The 27,810-nt window shown below is 34.8% G+C and overlaps 1 protein-coding gene across 1 annotated transcript in view; it reads left to right on the top strand.

Moving 5' to 3' along the window:
* Window positions 1–27,810, top strand: part of LOC145678545 (angiotensin-converting enzyme-like) — a 91,847-nt gene that overhangs the window by 47,233 nt on the left and 16,804 nt on the right. Inside the window, exons 4-10 of the mRNA XM_081748825.1 lie at window positions 3,067–3,207; window positions 7,878–8,066; window positions 10,523–10,614; window positions 14,324–14,469; window positions 18,309–18,436; window positions 22,911–23,151; window positions 25,236–25,331. Of these exons, the coding sequence (XP_081604951.1) occupies window positions 3,067–3,207; window positions 7,878–8,066; window positions 10,523–10,614; window positions 14,324–14,469; window positions 18,309–18,436; window positions 22,911–23,151; window positions 25,236–25,331 (1,033 nt within the window). The remainder of the gene's footprint in view (window positions 1–3,066; window positions 3,208–7,877; window positions 8,067–10,522; window positions 10,615–14,323; window positions 14,470–18,308; window positions 18,437–22,910; window positions 23,152–25,235; window positions 25,332–27,810) is intronic.

Genomic DNA, 27,810 nt, shown 5'->3' on the forward strand with positions numbered 1-27,810 from the left:
CCACAAAGTTCACTTGGCGAAAGCTGGGATCGAACCCGGGACTCCAAGCACTGATTCACCGCGGCCCTATGGAAGACCCGAGTTCGATTCTCAGTGAGAGCTCATATGGTTAGGATTCCACGTCAAGCTGTAGGCCCATGTCTCGTATAGCCTCGCTGCTGAAAGGGACGCTAAACAAAAACTTAAATCAAGTCAACAAGGCTAATGAGACGGGACCTGTTACTTTTAATAAAATCCAAACCACTAGTTTGGTTTGCATACAAAGGCAAGCAGTCTCACTGACAATCGAACTGGGAACCTATGTGCAGAAATCAATCTGAATTGTTGTTGCTTATCTTTTTTTTTTAAAAAAAAAAGATAAGTCTTTTGCCCTATTTTCTTCCCTATCTACACAACCAAAATTTGAACGCTTTGCACATTTCTCTATGAACGACCCTCCTCATTTTAGACATCTTTTTTAACAATTTATTGGGAGACACAGTGGCTCAGTAGCAGAGCAATCACCAGGTTCCTGATTCGATCCCTGGCTATGCGAGTTTATGATGTACGACATCCCGTCCGTGTGTTGTCTTGGAGTGATCATGTTTCCTCCCACATCATTTACCTTTATTAATAACCTGTCTCCTTTAGCCTACAGAACATAATCGTGGAAAAGAAAACTAGAAATTACATTTTATTTTATTTCTAACTATTTATATACTGTTCAGTAACATGCACTTATTGTAAAGTTTATGTATTGTAACCTCCATTCACCCATTTATTCGTACGTAAGTTTGACACTGTGTCATTCCCTAAAACCCTCACTTTGCATTTGTCTCTTCGAGTTGACGACCAACTTTTATTATCCATACACACAAGAGGTCGCTCAGTGGTGGTGCGTGAGGTTCCTTGTTTGAACCCCAGCTTGCTTCAAGGGAGCTTAGTGGCAGACAAAAACTGTGCGCCCGAGTTTTCCCGGAGTTCTCCCGTTTTCTTCCATTTCCTTGACTGCTCTTTTTCATTCTTTATCATCACCATCTTCCTTAGCCTTGGAACATAGTCGAGGGACGTTCATTTTTTATATATATAAAAGGCAAAACTATGCGATCAGATATTTGCTTATGACTACTTTGATAATAGCCTCAATGATAAAAAGTATTACACGAAGTAACATTCTATTGTATTTGCCATTTCTTTGTTTGTTCTTCCACATTACTATGACATCTAAGTAAATATGCGCAGGAGGAAAGAGTTAAGGCTGTCTCCTCTTGATAATATGTTATAACAGTAATGTCTTTTCTCGAAAAGTATCTGTTTTTGTTTGTAGAGCTGTCTCGTATCATCTTGTGCGTAACTCTACATCTACGCAGTGACGGCTCTTGAGAAGTCATATAGATAGAAATTATTCTTTTATCGCTTCAGACTAATGTTCTAATTCTTATACAGGGTGGTCCAAAAATAGGCATACACCCCTACATTGATCAAGTATAACATTCTAGCTTGTAGGTTTATTTGTTTCGGCTGTTCAGAGCTTAAGATATAAGTAAAAAGACATTAAGAACAAATAATAAAGAAACTAAGTCTACCTGATGGATAACAATAAGAAATGATATAAAAAGCAATGAGTTGATCAGTACGGGACTGTATACCTACTTAGAACATTAGATAAGTTTGAAGGATAAAAGAATAACTTTTATTTTTGTGACTTGTTTCAAGAACTGTCGTTGCACCTAGATATTATATTCGTTTCTCGCCCATTTTCTTACTTTAGTATTGTAATCTTTCTACTAATAATAAACCTTGTGTTAATCTTCATATCAAAATGGAACTATTTTTAATGTATTATTAAAATGTCTGATACATTTTATACGCAAGTACCCAGAATGGAAATAAACATTATGTGGAATGCATAACTTCCATAGAGAAGTTCAGTGCAACGACATTGCGCAAATTTTGCTAAGGATTAGATCGTTGATAATCTCTATAATCTATGAGTTATTAACGAGAAGCAGAAATTGCGCAAATTTCTACCGCGACGTTGTCAACAACAAGATTTCATGAAATTGTGTAAAATTTTTCACACGATAATAATATAGGGCTATAACAAATGTTTCTCACAGCCAGGGCCGTCGAATGAGCGGGGCGACCGGGACGATCGCCCCGGGCGCCGCCATCAAGGGGGCGCAGAACGACAAATAAACAAAATTCAAGTAATTCAGATTCTGTCATCTTAGTAAATGACTTTTCAAAAATTTAATGTTAATTCAGATATTTTATTAATGATCAGGCCATGGCTAAGTCAAATTACCAGTAGTGTAAAACATCGTCTAGGATTATTCAACTGGTACTCACTCCAACCCTCTATGAGAAGAGTTTTTATCTTGGAAAACTGACCGAGATCTGCTACCATTTACTTCTTATCCGTATGACAGTTTAATACAAACTGAAGAAACTTCAGTAGAATTCAATGACATTTCTTTATTCCTATTGAGTCCAAGAAATGCTCAAGTAATAAATATATTTACGCTCAATAATGGCCCAGGAAACTTAATTCATTGGTCATGGTAGCTAAGCCAAAAAGTTAGATTTCAGTTCCACCGTTCCCCTCTCTAATGATGTCCGTGCCTACACAATATAATGGGGATAACTGAAAATGCTATTGTCACCCATTACTTTGTATTTTTTCTCTAAAACGATTGCGTTTTGCTGACTGTTTTTTTTAAATCGAAATACTTATGGTAATGGTGGCAACGTTGCATAACATTGTTTGCGCAATTTCCAATTTTGTAGCCTGCTCATTAAGACTTTATCTGTGTCAACAGACAAGGGAGTGAAAGTTGGTGCAATTTCAATGCATCCGAGAAGTTTATAAAAATGTTCAAAATTTAATGTTCTTATTTTTTCTTTATTTTTTTCCAGCTTGATATCTTGAAATTAATTTCATTCTACACACTGAGAATACTTTTCGCATACACAGATAAATACTGCTTCGTTTAAGTTAGTGTACGTTAGGTCTGTTTTGATTTCACTGTGTTTATCGATATTAACCTAACAACCATTGTTTACTTTTTTTATTTGTTTATTTAGATTGTCAACGAATTCTATCTTCCACTCGGGATATAGAAGAAATAGAAAACATTTGGAAACAATGGCTAGAAATCCTTGACTCGAATTCCGATGACTATATTTCATCACTCCGAATGGTGCCAATGGCAGCAGAAGCTAATGGTAAGGCTACGTTTTCTACTGTATGTCACAGATTGGAATATCAATAATTATTATCTACTTTTAAAACGAACACAATAAAATGGTAAAAAAAACAAAAAAAAACACGTAAATAAGTTCTATAGTCCTTTTAATTTTGAACATAAATTTATCTCAGTTTCCTGCTTCTACAAATACACAAGCAACTGAAAATAAAATCATGTATTACTATATCATTTTTGTTTTTATTCCGATGGACTATAATCTAAAAATGGTTCGATTTATATATATGTGTACAAGGAACAAGACGTAGCGTGACGTGACGTCAGCATAACTGTAGTGCCGAATGGGTCTGCTCTTCAACACCAAGGAATTGAATAAAGGGGACAAAGTAGTGTGTGTCAGCCAGAGAGCTGTTAAGGTATATCGTGGTGGTGTCTCTCATAACAATAGGTCTATGTCATGGAGACAATATTTAAATGACTTCACACGGGGAAAAATCATCGAGAAAGTACTCAAAAGGACGAAGTGGCCCAAGAGTTTGGTGCTGCCCCCAGCATTAATGCATGTGCATGTGGGACGTTCCATATGCTGTATATTACAATATTGTGTAATGGGGGTATGCAATTACAATACTGTGTGTGACGACCGTTATATTGTGCAACAGGCAACAAGGGACTGATGTTAAGCAACGAGTGGAAATACAAATAAATTTAACTGGATTGTAAGGCGTCCAATCTCACACTCCACCATCGCGTAGCGACTGCATGAAGGTTGTTCGTAGACCATTACGTTGTGTTCCGTTGACATTTGCATATTGGCGGCACCTGTTTGCGATGGTGCCAAAAACATCAGGACTGGACCGAGAAGGAGTAAAGTCGCGTTCTCTTCTCAGATGAAAGCAGATTTAATCTGAGTGGTGATTCTAGACGTACACTCACCTGGCGAATCTAAAATGAACCAGGAACATTGACAAATATGATCGATTTTGTGGTCCAGGTGTTCATGAGTGAGGAGGCATAATGTTGCGTGAGCATACCGACCTCCAAATTTTTGAACACGCTTCACTCATCGGTCAACGTTATTATGACACTGTATTCCTTCTCTATGTGCGTCTTTTCAGAGATGCAGTCGATCCCGACTTCATCTTTATGGATGATAATTCGTGACTGCATCGAATAGTGCAGGTGGGTGAAGCTCTTGTAGTGAAAAGATGTTCGATAAATGGTCTGGCTTCCTTGTTTCCCGGACTTAATCCTATTGAGTATGTGTGGGATGCTATGGGGTAACATCTTGTAGCACGTCTGTATGCACCAAAGACCACTCAGCAGTTCTCCACAGCGTTGTTGGAGGAATGGAACTCCATATACAACTTATTACCAGCAATTTGAACAGCGCCGGATCACGTTGCACAGCATGCATCGCTATCCGTCATGATCATACACCCTCGTATCTCCAATTCTGTAATGTCAGGGGAGACGTCATGAGTCGCAGTGATCTCAGTGATGTAGACTATTGATTCTGGATAAAAGTACAATTTTTGTTCCTGTAATCACGCATTTCTTTGTGAGTATGGTTCAAGTTCCAATGCCCTATGCAACTTGCAGATGACACGATGTGCGAAATTCACTTTCGTGCTTAAGTTTTGCACACCAATGTAGTACTAACCCTTAACAACACTCTATCTATATTACGATCATCCTACTCAACGATTGCCTTGAATTGGTGCTTCTATCATAAATAGAGCTCATAATAATGCGTATATTATTTAGTAAATATAAGGTAAGTTATCAATATTTTATATTTAATTGTATACATGCATCGGTAGTAAGAGCTGAGATCAAAAACTCATTTTACTTCCTGTCTTTATTGTCGCACAGCTTGAGAAAGACACTAAAAATAAAATGGATACTTTCTTAAGCTAATATCTTCAGTCACAGGACGGTGAGAACAGGGAACACTACTAGCCTAGGATAGGGGCGGCTCGACATCTTCTGAATTCCCTGCTGTGTTATATATGCTATGCACGTTGAATTTTGTGTGTTATTATTAATTCGGCTTAATTGAAACCTTGTGTTCTGTAATATCTCTCTATAATATAAGAAGGCCTGATTAATTGACTGACTGATCAAAGGCCAGGCCAAACTACTTAAGCTAGAAACTTGAAATTTAGACAGTGAATATGATTTGTGTTATGATGTAGGTACCACTAAGGGAGGATTTTTTGGAAATTCGACGTGAAAGGGGGCGGGGATTTGGAGGTAGCAATTAGTGTAGCATTTTCTAAATATTATACCTAGAACGGGAAAAGAGAATTGACGTGGTTCACTAAGATGTCCATATGAGGTGTTCGAATTTCGTGCGAAACGTCGAATTCAGAGGAATTCCACGTGGAAGACGCAGAAGGGGGAACGAAAAATATTGTCCGCAGTAACACGTGAGGGATTTGCTGGTTGCAGTTTAGAATTTATAACGTATGAAACAAGAAAATGAGATTTAGTAAAGGAAAAGAAAGAAAGATGATCTTGAAACGCTTAAAAATTGTTTAAACTTGGAAGTAATATTATATAAGTGTAAGTCATGTTGAGAAAAATCAAGCATCCATTTTATTTTTGAAAGCTCTCTCCTTCACAGCCAAAGTCGCATATTTCCATGAGCAAACTTGCAAGAACGGCTTTAAGGAACGAAGAACATACTTTTCAGAAGTATTAATGTTGAAAAAGTATCATGACATGAGATGATATGATTCCTATCTCCTATATCACACAAGTACCTTCCCATAAATTTTCCTTACAAGTCTCCTCGTTAAAGAAGAATTGCCTTCTTTTGAATTTATTCAATGGATGTTGCTTCTAATGTTCACTCTTCCTGAGTATCCGTGATGACACGAATCACCTGTATCACAACTTTCACCAAATCACCCGTATCTGAATCTTGCTTCTCAGCAGGGACGGCACTAAGGGTGGGCGGGGGTGGGCGACCGCCCACCCGATGAATGGCCTTGCCCACCCATCCGCCTACCCCAACAGAAGTAGAATAATGAAGGTGACATCCTGTACTTCAAAAGCAATAGGTATTACTATTGATTGTAATGTAATAGGTTCTAGGACCCTATTTAAGTCTGCAATGAACAATGCTTTTATTTACAAACATAATTCCAGATACAGCTGAACGCCAATTTACACTGGAATAAGCAGTCTTCACCCTAAAAGGCAACATTTCCTCTCATTTGAGAAAATTGAACCACTTGCACGTCATTATGGATGTGATGTCGATAGTATAGAGGTGGAAATGAAACTTCTCCCGAAAGTTTTGAAACGTTATGAGGAGGAAAAGCAATGCAAAATTACCTCTGATTCTCAGTTTACTGAAGTGGTGGATCGTTTCAAAATTGCCTTTCATGAAATTCAGAAATTAGCCGTAATTGCTGTCACCATTCCTGTATCTAGTTCACCATGTGAACCTTCTTTCTCGTGTCTTAGACGGGTTAAAACATATCTAAGAAATCGAATGGCAAACCTTCGCCTAAGCGATCTTTGTTTCCTTTCGGTAGAAAGAAAACTTGTAATGAATATTACTGTAGAGAACGTGGTAAAATTATTCGATGTTGAACATAACAATCAACGCAATGTACTCCATTAAAGTGCAGGTATAAAAGTTTATTGTAAGCTTGTTCGTATCATGTAATCACCCTTCATAGTTTAAAATACATTGTTGTTTCTGTGGATCATGATGAAGTTTTGTTAATTGCTATTTACTTCTTTATCCAATTTATAATTGTTTTATATTTTTAACTTGAGTTTCAATTTCAAAGATTTCTGTGTAAGGTATGATCAAACAATTATGCTGTCGAATTTCCCTATTTCTGTAGTAACATAGATCTTTGCTGTTGCATATAGAGTTCCCGTCAAAAAATCTAATGTGCACAAATTAAGGATATATGAGAGAAAATGATTTATACTTTTTTGTCTCTTGCTGTAATAAATGCTTCAAAGATAAAAATGTTTGCAATAGCCTATTTTATTCTTGTTTTACTTACTTATTGTGTATTTTATGATATTAACTAAAGGTAGAGTATTATCTGTTAGTCTGTCTTGTTTTAACCTTTTATTTCTATGCATTCATGTGCATTCTTGGAGGGAGAGAAGATAAAGCTGTCTTGAACTTCATCGACTACACAGTAGTAGCTGTTATTATTGTTTGAAAAAAGAAACCTGGAAGTAGAGGTAGTGTGTCTGCTACGCGGAATTCGGTAGGTCGAGCATATAGCTACGAACTCCCGCAGCCCATCCTAAATCCTGCACTTCTTCAGTCCCACCAGGCGAATGCCGGAATTGTACCTTCTATAAGGCCAAGACAGCTGTTTTCCACATCCTTGTCCCTCTCCTATTTCGGTCTGAGCCTTAGCTAACTAAAGAGTTTAAAGATAGAAATTTAATTATTGCCCAAAAAAAATGTCTACATTGCCCAGTTCTTATTTTCATTGCCCGCCCACCCAGCAACTAGGTCCGCCTTTTTCCGCCCACCCCATCAAACTTTTCTGGTGCCGTCCCTGCTTCTCAGATTCAGTGTAACCCAGAAGGATTCGAAATCATTAAGTCTAAGCTAAGTTCGTACTGTAAAGCATTCTGCCACATCACTTAAATAGTGTTTCTAGGAACTTAAACAGTAGATCATTGTTTTCATGTTTACAGGTTTTGCTACTGTTGAAGAATACTGGTATGAAATGATAGAGTATTCAGGCGAATACTCCAATATTCAGGAATTGTGGGAAGAAGTACGTCCACTGTACCAGAAGCTTCAAAATTTTGTGAGACGTCGAATTCGTTCGCACTATTGGTCGTTAGTACAAAAGAATGGGAGTATTCCTGTTCATTTATTTGGTAAGTACTAATTTTTTAAAAGAATATGTATAATAAGAATTGCATTATTACGCAAATTATGCGTAAGATTTATTTCCTTTTTTCTTTTCCATCGCAACCTATTGTTATTTCACATAATAATAACTCTACAATATTGTTAGCGTTTAATGGAAAGAAATCTGACCAAAGATGAGAGATATACCAATTATTAAATTTCATTGAGTGGAGCAAAATCAAACATGTGAATACAAAAACTCAGCGTAGTTTTTAAAAAAATGAGAGAAGAAAATTATTTTGTAAATCTAAAAATTGATTCTGACTGATCAAGTTGAGACTGATATTGAAGTATTGCCTCATGAAGCTCTTAATTATAAAACTAGGAAGACTGTAGTATGGCTCATGAAATACAGCCCAAAATTATGACTAACTCTTAAACTTTAATTTCTGTTTCACTAAAATATTGTCCAGAGAGTAGGACAACATACTAGTCGATAAATCACAACGAGATTTAAAAAATGACATGCTTAACGGTAAATTCTAGCACATATTCTGTGAGAATACTTAATGGTAAATTCTAACACACATTCTCTGACAATACTTATTGGTAAATTCTAACACACATTCTCTGAGAATGCTTAATGGTAAATTCTAACACATATTCTCTGAGAATGTTTAATGGTAAATCCTAACACACATTCTCTGAGAATACTTAATGGTAAATTTTAACACACATTCTCTGAGAGTGCTTAATGGTAAATTTTAACACACAATGTTTGAGAATGCTTAGTAGTAAATTCTAACACGCATTATCCTGGAAAATCCGTAAAAACAAACTTATATGGCGCTAGGAAGTATGTCGTTCATTGCCAATAATAATTCACTGTTCTGCTGGAACAGATTGTTTATATTTCTATGTACTGTATGTGTAGAAGGAAATATGTTGTTCACTATCTGATTTTGTCTTCTCCTAACAGTGACACACACACACTTCTAATAGAAACAATACACAATCATAACATTTACGAACATATTATTGTAATAATAATAATAATAATAATAATAATAATAATAATAATAATAATAATAATAAACTGTCTTCTTTCCAGCCATGAACATCCTAATGCCATACATTCATTTCAGATTTCAATGGTGTAATTGGTTACCTAAATCATTTTTAACTTTTGTTCCGTACTCCTTAATTAAAATAGCTTCCTTCTTTAATACCGTATCTGTATCAATACCGTAAATCAGTGGTGGCCAATATATGATGTTCTGAGGGGCAACCTGAGAACAAAATAAGGACCATACTTGGTGACCAGGCAAATTAAAAATAAACGTGCAAAGATGGCAATTTTAGAAACATTACGTGTTGTTATATATGAAAACAAGACGTTAGAGGCATAGTAGGAGAAGAAACGTTTCTTTTAATGCGAACAATGAGGTTTATTTACTCTTTTCTTTATTTTTATTTTTATTTTACAAGTTTTTCTCTACGAAACTTTTCCACGTTGTAAGGTCTGCACTATACGGACGCAGCGTTAGCAACGAAGAAAAGTGGACGTTATTTCCGTTGATTATGCGAATGCTAAATACGCAGCGTATCCACTGATGTCAAGGCCTCTTTTCAATAGCTTAAAATAGACCCCTTTTTAATTTTATATAAGATATTTTCAACAGTCGTTGTTGTAATACTGCACTGAATTTTGTATCGGAAGGACGCTACTTATTCCTTCCAAATTCCGGAAAATAATTCTGTATGCAACAATTTTGGTGCTAATTGCCTGGGTTGCATTTTTAACTATATTAATTTTCCTTTCTCTTCTATTAATTGTGGGGCTCCCTATAACCCCTTTCTCTTGGCAACATCATTGAATGTTTCTCTACTTCGTGTACGTACACTCAACGCCGCGTTATTAACGCACCCACACCCTTAATAGTCTGGAACTTGGACAGCTTTCCTTTACTCTGCATGCTGCTCGCTTAGTGTTGAATTTGTCCTTTCAAAATTCTCAACCTATGTCTTTATTGCGAGAGAAACGCAACTTTATCAATCCGAAGTTGAAAGTGACGTCACAATTTTTGTCTTGTAGTTTCTAAGTAGTCATTATTTTGTAAAACGATTTTACTGCAATTTTACATTGTTCACCTGACCATTCACCCAGATTTACAAAATTGTATTGTTGTGGGAACAAAATAGGGTCATTACAATCTTGCCAACGTGAAAAATATGTTCCTGAAATACATATTTCTAAATCTGGATCTCTCGTTGCTCGATTACTGTATACAAGAAGAAGTAATAATGTAGAGTATTATAAACATGATGATCTTGTTTTTCTTCTGGTTCTGGCTTTTGCATCATTGGCAGACTTTGCTAAAATGGACAATTTAAATTGACAAGAGCACAAGGGAAAAGAAATGTCTACTAAAAGATTTTGATGATATATCATATATTTATAATATACTATTTTTGTTTCCAGGAGACTTTTCAGCATATGATTGGACTAATATAGCTGATATCTTGCTTAACAATCCGAACATTTATCACAAATTCCAACAAAAGTTCAGAAATGTAAGTAAACGAAAATTTGTATCAATCAGTGATGTGCGATTTAAGATATAGTTAACATGCAACAGAGCTTAACTTTAACTGTCGTCAACAACAAAGCTTACCGGTTTAATTAAAAGGAACATCTCTTTCTGTTTGTTTTCCATTATTTTATTCTTTTTATTAGAATAAGTTCTAGATATATTCATGATATGCACATATACTTATAAGAAGGAGATATAATTCATTAATAATTAATTACATTGTAAAATTTACAACCAATTATTTGACAATGTTTAAAGGAGAAAAAAAGAGACAAACTGGATGTGTCGACTTCTATAATCAAACTTGTACCACACTGTAAACCATATTTATACAGGGTGTTAATGAATTATATAGAAAAACTGTAAATGGTGATTCCTCACATCAAAATAAGCCAAAAAGTTCCTATGGACCTGTGGGGAAAAGTGCATAGTTTCAGAGCTAGGGCTGTCTAAAATCGCGAAAAAGCCAAATTTCAAGAGGCTAAATGCATCTTTCATTAAGGGTCTTCACTACAGCGAAATTAAACTACCACTAATTTTAGAGTTTTTCTGTAATATCTTCGACACAAATAAAAATATTCGAAAAGCAGAAACGTAGTGAACTAGACAATACGATTTTGCATGTGATACCGTTATCACAACTCATCTATCTGCTTTCGATTTAGAACTGTAGATAGATTCAGCATTTTTTGCGGGTTTTGTAAATAGCGGCATACCAAAATCAGGTAGGTGAATTGTGGTAAAGGTATCACATGCAAAATCGTATTGTCTAGTTCACTACGTTTCTGCTTTTCGAATATTTTTATTTGTGTCGAAGATATTACAGAAAAACTCTAAAATTAGCGGTAGTTTAATTTCGCTGTAGTGAAGACCCTTAATGTTCAATGGGTGTGAAGAGTATTCGCTGCAGAGTGAAATTCCCAGACATGCCATCAACCGAATTTTGAGATATGCTTTGATTTTATGATTGGTTCAAAGTAGGCAAATGATAGGCCTTGGCAGCCGTGAACACGGAATCCTTTGGCACGATGTCAAAAGTGTTATGAATCGTCAAGAGCACGGTCTCTCGTACTCGGGAAAAAGCATGCTGCGATGTTTTCTCTCACGCTTATGAGTGAAGAAAACGTGAAATATACCGTGACGAAATACATCGCATCACACGTTATTCCAAACACGAAAAAACATGGAGCTGCCGGTTCCTAACACTTCCGACTTCTCTCTGAAGCACTGAATGTCGATTGTTGTCAAGGCTTACCTCCTGCCTACTTTGGACCCTCCTTGAAATCAAGGTATATCTGAAAACGCTATTAAGAAGATATTTGGGGCTTATACCCTGTACAGAATACTCTGCACACCCATTGAAAATTGATGTAATATGCATTTTTGGATTGTGTATGCGCGACTTCCTTTACGCTGATAAGGACCACCATCCACAGTTTCTGGAATTCGAAATATGGCATGTTGAAATTTAGCTTTTTCACGATTTTGGACAGTCCTAGCTCTGAAACTATGCACTTTTCGCTATAGGTCCATATGAACTTTTTCTCTTATTTTGATGTGAAGAATCACCTCTTACAGGTTGTCAGTATAGTTCATTAACACCCTGTATATGAAGTAAGATAAGAAAAAAACAGAATATATATATATATATCAATAGTTATATACAATCATACTTTTTTTTTTATTGCAATTCCACCAACTGATAATGAAACTACTTGTAGATAAAATAGAAAATGTTGTACCAAGGTGCTATAAAGTTAAAAACTTTTGATCAAACTTACTCGCAGCTCACTTGTAAGGTGAAACGTCAAAAATATGTATACACTTATCCCTCGTTTTAACGCACTTAAAGGGAACTATAGCTATAAAATATTGTCGATTATTTGTATTTTGTACTTTAAAATCAGGGCTTTCACACTGAATCGGGTGCTCCAGATTTTATCTATTAGTTCCGAGCTCTATTAAATCAAGATTCGTAAAACCAGTGGTGCTATTCTAAATTTTTAACAATCGGTTATATATATATATATATATATATATATATATATATATATATATATATATATATATATATATATATATGAAGAGAGAGAGAGGGAGGGAGAGCGAGTAGATGGATAGGTAGATAAATAGATATAACTCTCTTAAGTAACAACCCGTACAACGTAAACAAAAGCAAATTTTTTTCACTGGATACCACAAGTAACAAGTAGAAACCTACACGGAATCCTAATACAAGGTGGTGTGACAAAATTAGGCATCTTAGAAATATATCGGTACTGCGAATATCTTGAAACGAACTATCTGAGATAGGTAGTTGTCAAAAAAGTATTGGAAAGACCTTAATCCAGCAATGGATCAACACTTGTTGATAATGTTATGTATGTGTTTCAACACTACATTCATGTGATCCCAGCTCTATTCTAGATATTTCAGCATTTGAGATTAAGAATTAAACGCTTACACCTTATTCTGAGAGTATGTTTAATCCTGTAGCCGTAAGAATTTCTAAAAACAAAGTTAAACTAAAATTTACTGTTCTTAGGTGTAATTGATTAGGTAAGATTTACTGTTATGTCTAGGTGTGACAAACGGTTCTGCGAACTTGAAACATTTTAACAACCGGTTCTAGCGAACCGGTGCGAACCGTCTGAATAGCACCACTGCGTAAAAGTGAGGGGTGAGTATAGTTGATATTGAGGGAATTTCATGTTTAATTAAAATTGGCTTCTGAACAAATCACCATAAATTGAATAAATTAAATGAAATATTTCTTGATTATGTTAGAAACTTCAGTTTTATTTTCTTTTTTTAAAAAAGCAAAACTCAAAAGTCGATTATTTCTCTTTCGGAAGACCAAGGTTTGAAATTGAATATATCTATTGTATTAATTACCTTTTTACGGAAATTCTATTCGAATCGTTTTCTTCATCAAAGAAATAGAGAAAACCAAACTGTAGTATTCTAAATCTTGAGTTTACAGATCTTATATATGATGGTCTCAAAATACGACCTTGCATCCTTAATCATACCAACACTTTCTGAAACCTACACAACAGATTAAAAACCAATCATGTCTAGGGTAGCAGTAACTGTGAACTGTGTTCATGATATGTATACAAGGCCCTGAAACTGTGTTGAAGGGCGTTCTCTTTATCGAAAAACAAGTTTATCGCTTTATTGAATATTATTTTGAACTTACTATTCTATGATATTATTTATCGATCTTTTATCGTGGTTTCAGACCACTTTGTTCTTGAAACATTGTCAAGAGAAAGTCAAAATTCCAGAAGAAAGTCACCCAAGGTCAGTTTGAATCTTTGCAATCACTTGGTGCAACAGAAAAAAATCACGAGAACAAAGTCAAGGTGACTAGCTAGTACATTTGGAGTCAGAACCTTCAAATTATGAAGTGAGATTATTAACTGTTCAAGTGCGTTAGCTCGATTGTGGAAAATTAATTCAGATTGTAAAGTTTTATATTATTAAGCAAACACTTTCAAAAATGTTTCCATTCACTTTAGACAATGTTTGAAATTCGGTTCTTTAACTTCAATAGCCTAATAGTAAAGATTGAAATGTGTAGATGAAACAAAGATTTTAGAATATATCTGCACACAACTCTTTTACCGTAATAAATGTGTTCGTTTCGCTTATTGCTTTCTATATTTTTTGTTATTTTATTTCAGAATCCGATTGAAATATATCGTACAGCTCAAGATACGATTAATTCCTTTTTAGACGAAACATTGCCAGATTCCTTTTGGTCAAATTTGAATACTCAGAACTTCTGTCCTCCAGCATTAGTTAACTTCTGCAGAAGATCAGAAACAAGGTAACGTTATTTTTTTCTGCTTATTGAAATAAACCTACCAACGTAAATAAAATCAAAGGAACTGGCCTATTTTGCACTTCTATTTCAATCATGATATTTAAAAGTTGAACGAAAACAATAAAGAATATTAAACAAAAGTATGTGTTTAGACTTATGTATGTGTTAGGACGAGTGTATGTTTTTGATGGGAGTGAAGACTTACGTTTAGAAGTATGTGTATGGTCTCTTTAGACTAAAGCAAAAGGAGATTAAGACAACACAGTTGAAGAATAGAACTGTTTGATACTTTTCAATATTTTCACAAAACATACTTTTGACTCCAACACTGGGTTTATATACTGACACATTACTGACTGGCTGGCTGTATACTGACTGGCATGTATCTGACTGCTCTGCTCGAAGGAAAATTTAGACTTATTTACCTAGCATATTTGTAATATCATACCGATTATAATAAGATAAACGGGTCAATTTAGTTGCATGTGAAATGTGTGAGGGATGTGCACTCATGTCCAAAATTATTGTCGCATGTCTATAAATATGTTGTAGGAATATAATTTGATAACGAATTCGCCTTGTTGTAGGAATATAATTTGATAACGAATTCGCCCGGTATTTCTTATAATGTTAGGATGTAAATAATTGACAAAGACAAGTATGTGGCAAATTTCATGTCCAAAGAGCAGTAAAAAAAGAACAAGAAAACGAAAACAAAACTTTCTTGTACACTTTGTTTTACTCATTCTAATTTTCGTATTTCTAATTCTTTTCCTATGAAATTTACCACAAATATACATTTCCCGATTATACACATAGTATCAGTATTAAAAATACCCTGCAAAATCATTATCAAATTATATTCTTACAAGAAGACAGTTATAGATATGCGACAATCATTTTGGACATGAGTGTACATTAGGGTGAAGCGAGGAAATCAAATTTTCGAGTATTGAATTCTAATAAGACTCAAAAGTTGCGTATTTGCATACTAATCAAAGAAAGTATAACGAAAAAAATCATACTTTGGATACAGTATATATTGTGCTCTAGCCAGTTATACCCATTTATTTACTTTTATACCGTTTTTCCATCTGCAATATCTTTTGGTGAAAATGCTTCCCCTGTTCGTTACTCATAGCAGCTAATTTTTTAGAGAAATAACTCAAATGGAAATGCAGATAGTGAATTAATTTTAAAATACATTTGTATTTCACCCTTGTGCGTCGCAATTTTTCAAGAAGGTTCTGTACCAGTATTTCAGTTTTCTTCTCTTAGAAGTAAACCTATCGATGTCGAAATCTTGTTTCTTGACCAAACTTGAGAGAGAAATGTGGAACATCAAGAAACGAGCGCAAGCAATGTTTAAAGTGCTTCCGTCCACAAAGATGGCCCCAGTGGCCAAAAACCTAATTGATCAGAATAAGCTATAACAATGTGTTTCAAGTTTGAATATGCTTATCATGGCCGCCATTTTGAAGTCGACTATCTTGTATCTCGCTCGACTTTCTTAAATAGGAAGGGGGTCATGTAATATATCAAATTATGCTAGAATTTTACGAGAAATACAATGGTGAAGTCCATGTTTTCATAAGTTTATATTTGTAAGACATAATGAAATGCACATTGATATGAATTCCTTGTTTCAAGAATTTCTTAACATCTGTATCTTTTTGAAAACAAATCAAGTCAGGAAAAGCTAATCGCAGGTAGCTGCTTATGAAAGGTATAATCAGCTTGAAATTCTTATCGACTGCAGACAAAATGAAATGGTAATGAGACGATCACAAACCATAAGGAACTGATGGAAGATGAATGGCATATTTTCAATTGGATTGTTCGAGTTAGAAGATAAACCGTTATAAGCAACCACCTATTCAATACGCACTAGTATACGTTCGCACTGAGCTTGATTTATTTGATACCATCTCAGTATTCACGGTAGTGTCACATGCCATAATCAGTAAGAATGCCAAGAACTCTTACTTACATGTTAGTGGGGTGTTCAAAATAAAAGAGGGTGTGGACCCAGAATAATGATATACACTTTTACGCAAACTCAAAGATAACAAGTTTTACGCCCAGGGGTATGTGTAAGGCAATTTGGGGGAATGTTTGGAGTATACAAAATACTTTCTGGACATAATATCTACTTTTACAACAGAAAAAATAAAGAAGCTATTCCTAGTAGTAGAGACAACTAGCAAACCACTTCCTGTAAGTCGACCAAGCTTGCATCCAGCTTGATTGGAAAACATGGAAGGATGCCGCAGTCTGGATTCCAACAACGAAGTTACATGGGAGCAACCTTGCATTCAGTGTTTCATTCAAGTTTGACTCAAGCTTTTTACAAGTCCAATCAATAGGCAATGAATGACCCGTAATGCTATGACGCTCTGCGAAGGGTCTAAAGCATCGCTTGCAAGTACAACAAAAGGCAGATTGTATGAAAGCATGCGCTTCAAGCGCGAGCCTAGAAAGCCAAAAGCCAAGCACGCGCCAACTGGCCGAAAGCTTTCTTGCTACTAGGGTTGCAGCAGTAAATTCAGAAAATATTTGCTTATGCCTGTAACCTAATACAAACTCTTCATTTACTTGTTAGAGAGAGGCCATATCTTCCTTGTAGAGTCCATGGATTTACCTGTATTGCAATATGTTGTTGCGTGTATTTGACAACCGAGAGTAGCAGAGCCATAACCACTTGGCCGGGGAACCCGCAAGCATTGGGGCCCCGTGAGCAGAGTGGCATGTATAAATATTAATTACATGTATTAGGAGCAAAATTTAGTCATTACGACCACAACACATTTGTTTACTCTGGGGCCTAATATGCTGTTAAAACGACACTGAAGAATAGATTAGACTGGACAGTAGAATACACGGTACTTGCGCGGGGCCCCCTTAGGCGCGGAGCCCGATTAGGAACAATCGGTTCAATCGGCTTAAGGCTGGCCCTGGTTCTGTTGTACTTTGGAAATCTGTGGAAAATAAACTTTTGAGTAGACCAAACACGAGGTGAGCAGATTAATAAAGAAGTAACTCTGGAAAACAGGAAAATGCAATCCTGACTCGCAGTGGTGCCCACCCCCCCTCATGTCCATGACGCACCCCCCTCAATTGTCTACCCGTAGGTGTCCTTCCATGAACAAAAAAACTTTTCGATTAATTTTTACACCCCCTCAAATATATTTATATAGATTTTTAACCCCCCCAAATATTTCAATGACGCAGTTTGCGTCATAGCCCCCCTTGTGGGCACCCCTGCTGACTGAATTGGCTTGGCACAGTGAAGAGTTCAAATTCGTGGTTTTTGTTTCTACTGCGATGAACCTGAGAATTTCGTGCACCATCGAATTAGTAAGGATTTTTATGATTGTTCTAGTTTAATTAAGAAACTGCGAATGATAATTATTTTGTTTTGTTAATGTTATTTTTTGATCTTAAAGTAGAAAATCATTTTCCTTCATTTAACAATTAGATCAGTAATGTCAGTTTAGATTTAGCCAGGCGGACAAGATGCTCCATAGACTTAAGAATTTCACGTTTTTTAAATTAATATATTAATATTGAAATCGATTAAAAAGTATCGACCTCTCAAACTAATGGGAGGCAATTGACCCCTCTGTCTTTCCTAGATGACACCACTGTTCATCTGCTAAAATCAACATGGCCCTTATAAATGAAAATACTATGAAGTTGTAATAATTATGCAAGATATACGTCATACTTTCATGGATTAAATTGATAGCTTATGTAGAGCATTCTAAATTTTAATACTTAACGTAATTTTAAACAATATGTAAACAGTATGCATTTATAGAAAATGTACTTTATTGTTGCAGAATTGCTTCTTGTGATTCGGTATCCTGGAGTCAATATTTAGAGGCCCACAAGACAATCATGCGTGCCATTCATCAACTTGTATCGTCCGATCAACCATATCCGTTTAGAGATGCCAACCGATATCCTGGTACGTAATTATACGTATTTTATATAGCAGTAATTGACTTAATTGAAGCGGTATTTGTTAAAACAACAGTTTATATTTTAAAACATTTTAATTTCTTCTACATTCTAGAGTCTGTATAGTTACGGCTGCTATTTAGAAGTGAAACAGGATTGAAATATATTATTAATACGAAAAGCACCTTGGTTTACGTGTAAAAGCAATAGAAAGGATAGTCATTAAAATAGTGACTAACGTTGTTTTGGCAGATAACGATTCAATTGTAACAGTGCAGTGGCGTATTTAGGATTTTGTTTCGAGGGGAGCCATGAACAACACAATACTAAGCACTTATATATTTCCTTAGAAATGCTAAGAAGGATTATTGTTGTACATGGAATTTCAGGGAGGAAGGGACTTGAGCCTGATAGCCACCCCTAAATACGCCTCTGAATTGTAAGTACTTTCAACAACTATTCATATATTTATAAGTGAAATTGAGACAGTATAAATAATTTAACGTCTTTGTATACGTTCTACTACGCAAAATAGTATGTAAAGGTTTATAATTTGACAATTGAATGCATCTTATCGACAGCATTAAACATAAAACAACATGACTCTAGAACCTTTTTTCACATTAGTCTACAATGTATTGGCGTAAGTGGTAAAGAGTTGGATGCCAGAAGTGCGTAACTGAACACAAAATTAGATATGAAAAATATAATTCTTTGTCACATAATGATAAGTATGCATTATACTGCATAATTTATCAAAAGTATATAACAAATAGCATAAACTGTTAGTTGCCTTAAATTATATGAGTAACACCCATTTAGCCCTCTCCTCTGATCTAGAAGTGCTAAAATTAAAATAAAGAGTGAACTAGCGACAGCTTTGATCCATGTGTTCTCGGCTTCGATTCCCAGAGGGAAGGCAGATACAAACTTAAACACCGTACGGTGGTTCGGATTCAAGAAACTGACTCAAAGTAGGTCCATGTCCATGGTGCTGAAAAGGCACGCTAAGCTTTAACAAAACAATAAACAAGATGTCATCTATTCACATTTATATTATAATATATTTACATATAAAGTTACCCAAAACAACCGATGATTCAGTAGAACGTGTGAAATTTTTGAGACTGTATATGAGAAACGTAAAGTGAAGGAAGTGATTAAAGCTTAAATAGTACATCCGTTAAGAATTTTATAAGGAACCAATAACGATTTGTTAAGCTATGATAATTGTTTTAATATTTATTTAATCAAATTAGAGAAAGAGAATGTCAGTTTATTTGCTCTAGCATTTTGATTAGGTCTGTGCAAATGAAATGTACACCCTGGGTACGTAATTATTAAAGACTAAAAATTTGAAGACTGCAATACTGGTTAATCAAAATAGTCATCTGTAACTACGCATTTCAACCAACGACTAGATTTCATGGAGAAATGAATTTGGAGATTGAAATGTGAAGAAATCCTCAACTGCGCGCTGCTTCGCCCGATTATTAGGGAAGGTTTTTTCTCCCAAGAAGTGATCGAGATGCCAAAAGAAGTGCTAGTCAATGGGAGCCATAGCAGAAAAATACTGTACGTGAGAAAGTGTTTCATAATACTACAATTCATGGAAAGCTTGCACTATACTTTACGCAACATAACGCAAGTAGTGTTGTGCAACATATATGACAATTGATGGAAAAAAATGAAATGAAATCTTTGAGTTTTACGTCCCACGGTTATGCCGGTTAGGCTAAAGGAGACGGTGAATATGAGAAATGAATGAAATGGTGGAATGAAGAAAGTGGGAGGAAACGGGAGAACCCCGAGAAAACCCACGCACACGGTGCTAGTCCACCACAAAGTTCACTTGGCGGGGGCTGGGATCGAACCCGGGATCCCAAGCACCAGAGGTGAATGCTCTACCACTGAGCCACCGCGGCCCTTATGACAATTGGTGGATGGTTGCTAAGAAGGTTATGGTACATTTTATGGAGCTCAGCACTATAACGATCTGCATTGATGGTTTCACCTCGCCTGAGAAAGACAATATTGATCGACCATAGTCGCACCATAGACCATACTACCAGCAACGACACCTTCTGTAGGTGGTTAGGTGGTTTAGGAAATAGGCCTGGACATTGCTCATGATCCAACCACTGTCCTGGCCGTCCGTATGCGTGGGTTTTCTCGGGGTTCTCCCGTTTCCTCCCACTTTCTTCATTCCACCGTTTCTTTCATTACTCATCATCACCGTCTCCTTTAGCCTAACCGGCCTAACCGTGGGACGTAAAACTCAAAGATTTCATTTCATTTTGTCCTGACCGTTTACAATAGCCATAATAGATCCAATTTTTATCTGCAGTGACAATCAGTAACAGAAAGCATTGCCGGGTATTCTTTACGTTCAGAGAACTGCATACCTCTAGAATAGGGTGCGAAATCATAACAGTTCAAGTGTGTGTGGGGAGGGGAGACGTGTAAAAAATATCTTTTCAGTGAATATTTCGACATAAAGAGTCCACTTTCTTTGAATATCCACAATTATTAAACTATGTAAGATTAGGAACATCATTAACCACTAGTTCACCCGTTAATTACATTTAAAATACATTGTTAATTATATATAAATTACTGTAATTATTTTACAAACTTCTGACAATAATGCCATTTTATTTACCCCCAGTAAATATTAGTATCGGAAATTTTCTTCCAAAAATTAAATATGGGAAAATCCCACTCCCAGGATTTCGTACCCTGTTCCAGATGGCGATTCTTGTTGGCCAGTGTCAACTTATATGCACCATGCACTAAATTTTTTCACCTTACTAACTGCACTCAACCGCCGAACGACAGTGGTATGGTGTATGGCTAACTGGTCGGCAATATCATTAACACTTTTCAGAAGGTTTGCTTTCTCGGTGACCCCGAGGAGCTCACCCGGACATGATGTTAGTTGGTACCTACGGGTTTATTTTGCAATACTGTGACATCGGAATGAAATTTGACAAACTAACAGCAAATGATGCGTTTACCTCGCATTCCTGTTTCAAATGAACTGTTAATGCTTTTTGTGACTTGCTGTGCAGAATTTTCCAGTTTGAAGGCGTATAGAGAAATCCCTGCAGTTGTGTATTCTCCATGGTGTCCTTCCATACGACCCTGTTTAACAACGCATAGGGAATACCAGCATGCTTGCTGGATATGTACAAGGTTTGTGAATTAGACCATCCCTGTGTTGTGTTGATGTGATAAGTTTCCCACCATACATCAAAGGGGACATTCATTCGCACAAAACTAATACAGTGGTTAGACAATGAAGTAGGAATTTTCAAGTCTGTTGTAATTTAAGATTTTATTTGAGTTTATTCTTAATGTTTACAATGTCATCACCATATTTCGCATATGTATATCAGGCATATTTATTTTTGTATCACATGGTATGCTTAATATTTTGTTGCAACACTTTTCAGCTTAATAATAGTCTTAATCCGCCATATGCAGAGTCGTTTTGATGAATGATTAGCGTCATACTAAATGACTGACTACTGCAGGAAACATATGCTAGTCGAACTCTTTAGTATGGCACTAATCACGTCACAAAACGACTCTGCATAAGGCCCTATATGTCTTGGCATGCTTTTGGTATTCTTTGCTACCATTTCTGGAACAGATTTTACATTTATTTATTTACAAATTACTATTACCTATTACAGAGCTATCATTATCTTACAATGATATCACAGTTAATTTTTAACATTATTCTGATAATACTACACAAGAAAATTAATAAGAACAGATAAATACAGAAAATGAAACAAAATTGTATTTACATTCATGCATTACACAATATGAATAATTTCATACGGTACCAAGTGAGTAACACATGAATAAAGTGCAAACCATAGCCATACCTATATAACAGATCATATTCAATTTAAATTACATTTGTAAATTACACATTTGCATAGAATACGCTCTTCATTGCAAATTAGATGTTCAACATTATTATCAAAATATATTGTTTCATTCGTTAATATATTTTTAACCTAGTAGTATAATGTTTAATTTTCATCGCTAAATCGATATCACAAGTTTTTAATAGATTATGTTTATTAGTAATCCTTATTATGGACGAGTTTTGAATGTAAAAAAGTATTAGATATACAACAGTGAAGAAGTAATTGTGTTCGTAGACTGTGTTTCCTAACACTAAAATTTAAGAATGGTACAGTTCCTGACTATCATTCAATTTATTAATTATTTCGTAGAGAAACGTGTAACCTATTAATTCTCTCCTATCATACAAACTATCATAACGAAATTCCGTTCATAGGGTTTTATAGGTTTTTTTTAACTATGATCTTTATATAATGCTTAATAGGGACGTATTTCCTGTCCTGTTTTTGTAATCAATCTCATTATGTAGTTGTCATATAGGGCCTACAGTTGATTTTTTTAAATACACACATCGGTTATGTATGTACGTTTATTTTCAGTGTTATATGAAGCTGTATCCGGTATGGCAGCTCTGGTATCCATGACACCTTCTCAGTTACATGACTTGGGCATAATTTCTGACTCCGAGAAAGAATCTGCAAATATAGATCTTTTACTCCTTACGGCTCTGCATTTCTTGCCTCAGTTGCCGTGGTATCTTGCTGCTGATCTCTGGCGTTTGGATGTTGTTAAGGGCAACACAAGAATTCGTGATATTAATGATGTATGGTGGACAAAAAGGTAAGGTTATATTAAGCACAAACGGAAGTTTAGAACATGTTTGTGATTTCAAGTGGTTTTTAAGTTCTTGGAAGTATGACACTAATAGTAGTGGGCTTCTCACAACAGTAGTGTTCCTGGATTTACTCAACCTCAAATGAAAGCATAGAAGTAGTTATTACGGCTTTAGTTTTCATTGACTCATTCCTGTCCAAGTCACAAACATAGCTTCAAGTTATAGTTTCTCAACACCCGTAAATAAAGCGGTAATATAGTAGGTTATGATGTACAGGGTATAGGTGTTTTATGGTAATGAAAAATTGATTTTAGATGTACAGTACATCACTTGAATATGACATTTTAACATTTCTCTGGTACAGAAATAATGGTTATTTTTCACATTGGTATTTAATGTCGGAAAGGCCAAGCTTTACTCTAAGAACCAGAGCAGAAGTGAAATTCTGTTTCACAGAAGCGATCCCTATATTATTCGGGACCTAGATAAATTGGTCTTCGAGCCTGAAAACCTTACAGTATTTTCACTTAATTTCATAAAATCGTTAGTACAGTCTTCAAGACAAATTCTGAACTGTGTAAGAATTCCTCGCTTTATAAGAGTATTTTTGATTCGCTACGACCTTCACACCATTTATCTTAATGTCTTCGTAATTTGTCTGATACGGTATACGTTTTTATATTAAAAATCAATTTGTTCTAACACATCCTCAAATATTTTTCTGTTGTTTCTTGTAATTCAGTGGTCGTCATGGAGAATTTTGTCAAGCAGTAATGAGATAAGAAAACCTTTTAATCTACAATTCAACAGAAATCTCTTTGGCGTAAATAGATGTTTACTGCCACGAGCATTTCAATAATTGGTGAATATATTCATCTACGTTCGGCACATGTTTAAATTTTGCCCGACATTTTTGCATTTTCAAAATACTAGAGAAACAAAATATAACATTTAGAGTTTACCAACAACGCAATACTTACTGTATATACTGCCTATGGTCGTATGACACAAACTTGTACTTGGACAGTTTTAAAGTTTTAAGTAGCAACCTAGGCCCCTACTTGTGGATATTCTTAGTGTAGTCGTCTTGCATGTGATAGGATGCAGGCTGTTGTATTTCCTAGCAATATTTTCCCCTCCAGAGAATAAGAATTACGAATTTTTTCATAATTATCGAAAATAATTAAATTATAAGTATTTGAGATAAACATGCAGACTAAATATGTCATCATCCCTATCTGACCTATCTCCTACTATTAGTGAAGCCCAGGGGTTCTCCGAGCAAAGTGCGTCATTGAAATTTAGTGTTTTGATAAGAAATAGTTTTATAACTTAAATTAGCAATTAAAACTGTGTATAAAAGTATAAGATTTATATAGTACATATCGGATTTATGCAAGACGAATATACTTAACCAAAAGCATATCTGAAATGGAGACAAGGCATTAGAGAGAAAAGAAAATTTAATTTTTAAAACAGGTATTACCTCAGTGTAAGAGCATGCATAGGAGGCGTAATGGACTTTGGATAAAATGAGCATCTCTTTTAAGTTTCCACCGTGGACAGAAGTTTCCAGCCTGCATCATTGAAAGCTATGGATAGGGCCTTACTGCAAGTAGGTGCCTCGGCTGTGTCAAGGTATCTTCGACAGCTACCGGTATACGTGTTGCCTTCTGGTTGGATACCAGACACTAATAATGAGGTTTAAAACCTGATATTATTGTGTACAATATTTTATAGAATTTCACTTGGTTTTCATGGTAATATACTATAGAGAAAAGAAAAATTCAGTATAATGGATATTTGTACCATTGTTACTTTTTTATTGAATAAATAGTTTTACTTGGTTTTCATGGTAATGCATAAAAACTAAGAATTCAGTGAAATATATTTTTAGCGGAAGTGTTTAATTTCTGTTTCACGTATATTAATGCTGTTTTACATTATATAGTTGTATTTCTGCTTAAAAGCGTTTGTTCCTTGAGTTCCATAATTTATTTCTCTTTCAAAGTATTATAAAAAATGAAAAGATAATTTTGCAATTTTTATAATGTAATGTGTTAAATTACTAAATATTAATATTTTCCAGGGAAGAACTTCAAGGTGTCAAGAAAATGCAAGGAGCTCTACAAGACTGGACTGTTCTACTTGATGCAGACATTCTACGTAACAAGCCTTTAATAGGGTAAATTTATACGTTATGGTTTTCTTAAAATTGCTACAAAATAATATGTAAAAACAGATACATATAATATCTTTCTGTGATATCGAAAAGATAATTTTAAAGCAAAGATAATTAAATATTTCGGAAGTAGGAAATCCTTCGTTATGCTAGTACAACATATATATAGGAATAGGCCTTGCTCTAAGAAAAAGAACTATTTTCATTCTTTTTTAATGAAGTAAATTAGTGGAGAATGAAACATAACCCACTACTAAACACTACAGAAACACTAATTTGAAGCACGACGAGATAATCGTACAACAAAATGAATGGTTGATGGTGTTATGCTACCAGTAGTCGAAAACAATGATTAAATTTGAAGCAGTAACGTTTATTACAAACTTAATATAAATGTAACAGGAACAACACCTATACTAGCTCCCGAATATGAGGCGTGAGTCTTTTCCGTCCGAAAATGTGCTTTCCTTTTCCCAGTTCTATTAATATGTTTGAAGGCCAACACCAGAAGTTCTTCCACGTGTAATCTACTTTCCAATACGAAATAATGCTTTTTTCAGATTTTTTTTCTTTTGCACTTAATTCTTTTTCATGGAATGACAAAACTCTGTAGACCAAATATATCTCGATTACAATAATTGAAGTAATAGTCTTTCAAAATAATTTAGCACTTGTGAATTTAAAATTAAATGCCTAAACCCGGTTACAACAGTAGAAGTTATTCTACTAAAGTCTTTAATCTTTTAGTAATGTGGGACATATGTTGATGTAGGCCATCTGTGCACGTAACATTCATCATCAAAAGTCACCAAGTCGTGTAGACCATACTTAAGAAAAAGCAGATAGCAGAAAAGAACGTCCTCTAATCCGGCCAAAGATATCACGCATAAAATGTAACAGACTTCAGATGTCGAATCTGTAAGAACAAAGAAATAATTCAATAGCTGTAATAAAATCTAGGTTTCTTTAGTTGACTGAAGGATATTCATGCAATTTAACGTCAATCAGTTAGTACAGAAATGCATTGACTTAATACATAGAACAAAGAGTTCATGCATAAGCTACATCTGAAAGAGAAATGTTAATACTTCAACGAAACAATGAATGGTTTCATGCATATTAAGCAAACATATCAACATACGATTCTATTTTGGCATACAAATAAAGCAGTAGTGTTGTTGTCTAACTATACTCGAAGTACAAACAATTGTTGCAAATCCCTTCTTCTTGGAACTCTCTGAAACAAACATATTACTTCGTCGCAGAAATAATTCACATATATTTTACTAATAATTGAATGTAATTTATTAGATATCACATGCTCAATAACAAATATTTTGATTTGAACAATACTTCTTTTTACTTGGATTTGCACAACAGCATATTATTATATTCAAAAGCAAGACATAGAAGTAGAATAGTGTAGCATACATCAGTCGAATAAAAACAGTTAAAATTCTTAAGTAGCTTTCAGACATGATAAAACTTTCTCTATATTGGCTTCTCATTTTTCAAGAGCATTTCCTACATTATAGATTGAAAGGAAATAGAGCAACTTATTTGAATCAAAACAGCTGTTCTTCAAAATTATTCCAGTTGTCGTATTCCTATTCACATCATTAGTATTTGGCAAGGACCTCGAGAACGCTGTATGCTTCATAATAAATACATCCCAAATAACATTTACTTTACCAGTAATCAGTAGGGAAAAAAGTTGTAATTACAGGCAAATCTAATATAACTGGAGTAAATTATACTGAAAGAGTTTATGGAACTTGTTCCATTCCAAATATTTAAAAACTTACAGAATTTTATACATTTTTATGTAACTTTTCCTAAATTTTACTGGAAGAAAAGGATAGAAAAACGAAAAAGTTTCAGATCATTCGAGACATATTTCAGTAGTATGTTATATGAAATTGTTTTCTTTCAATATATTTTTATTCCCAATTCAAAGTTTATTTATATGTAAGCAGCTATGCACAGAACTTTAAACCTGTAACAAACTTATAAGATCCGAGACGTTAGAGTTGTCACCGATTTTAATCATATATTATGAGAAATCTTCAGAATGACGTAAATTATATTATTATTATTATATATTTATTCAATAATTATTCTTTACAACCGAATAATTATATAATTTGAAGTTTCTAAATTATGTGTTCCGATTATATCACCGGTTAATTTACTCAAAACATTACAATTTCGTAGTTCGCATATTTATGCCTTATGTCGCAGATTTTACCAAAACGTCAATACGTTAGTTACAAAATCTATATAATTACATCTATAGAACTATCTACCTATTAATGATGGCGGCTTTAGAAGCAACAAATTGGAAGTTTGTTTCACTATGTAAATATTTCTCGTTCACTATATAAAAATAGATTCCTACAAGTTGAACCGTGCTACTATAGAAATAAAACGAACCATTGTTTTCTAACAATGTGTATGCCAAGGAGGATTATTTTCTATTAGA

Source organism: Thermobia domestica, chromosome 2 (genome assembly GCF_964235325.1).
Source record: "Thermobia domestica chromosome 2, izTheDome1.hap1.1, whole genome shotgun sequence".
In the NCBI taxonomy this organism is placed as follows: domain Eukaryota; kingdom Metazoa; phylum Arthropoda; class Insecta; order Zygentoma; family Lepismatidae; genus Thermobia; species Thermobia domestica.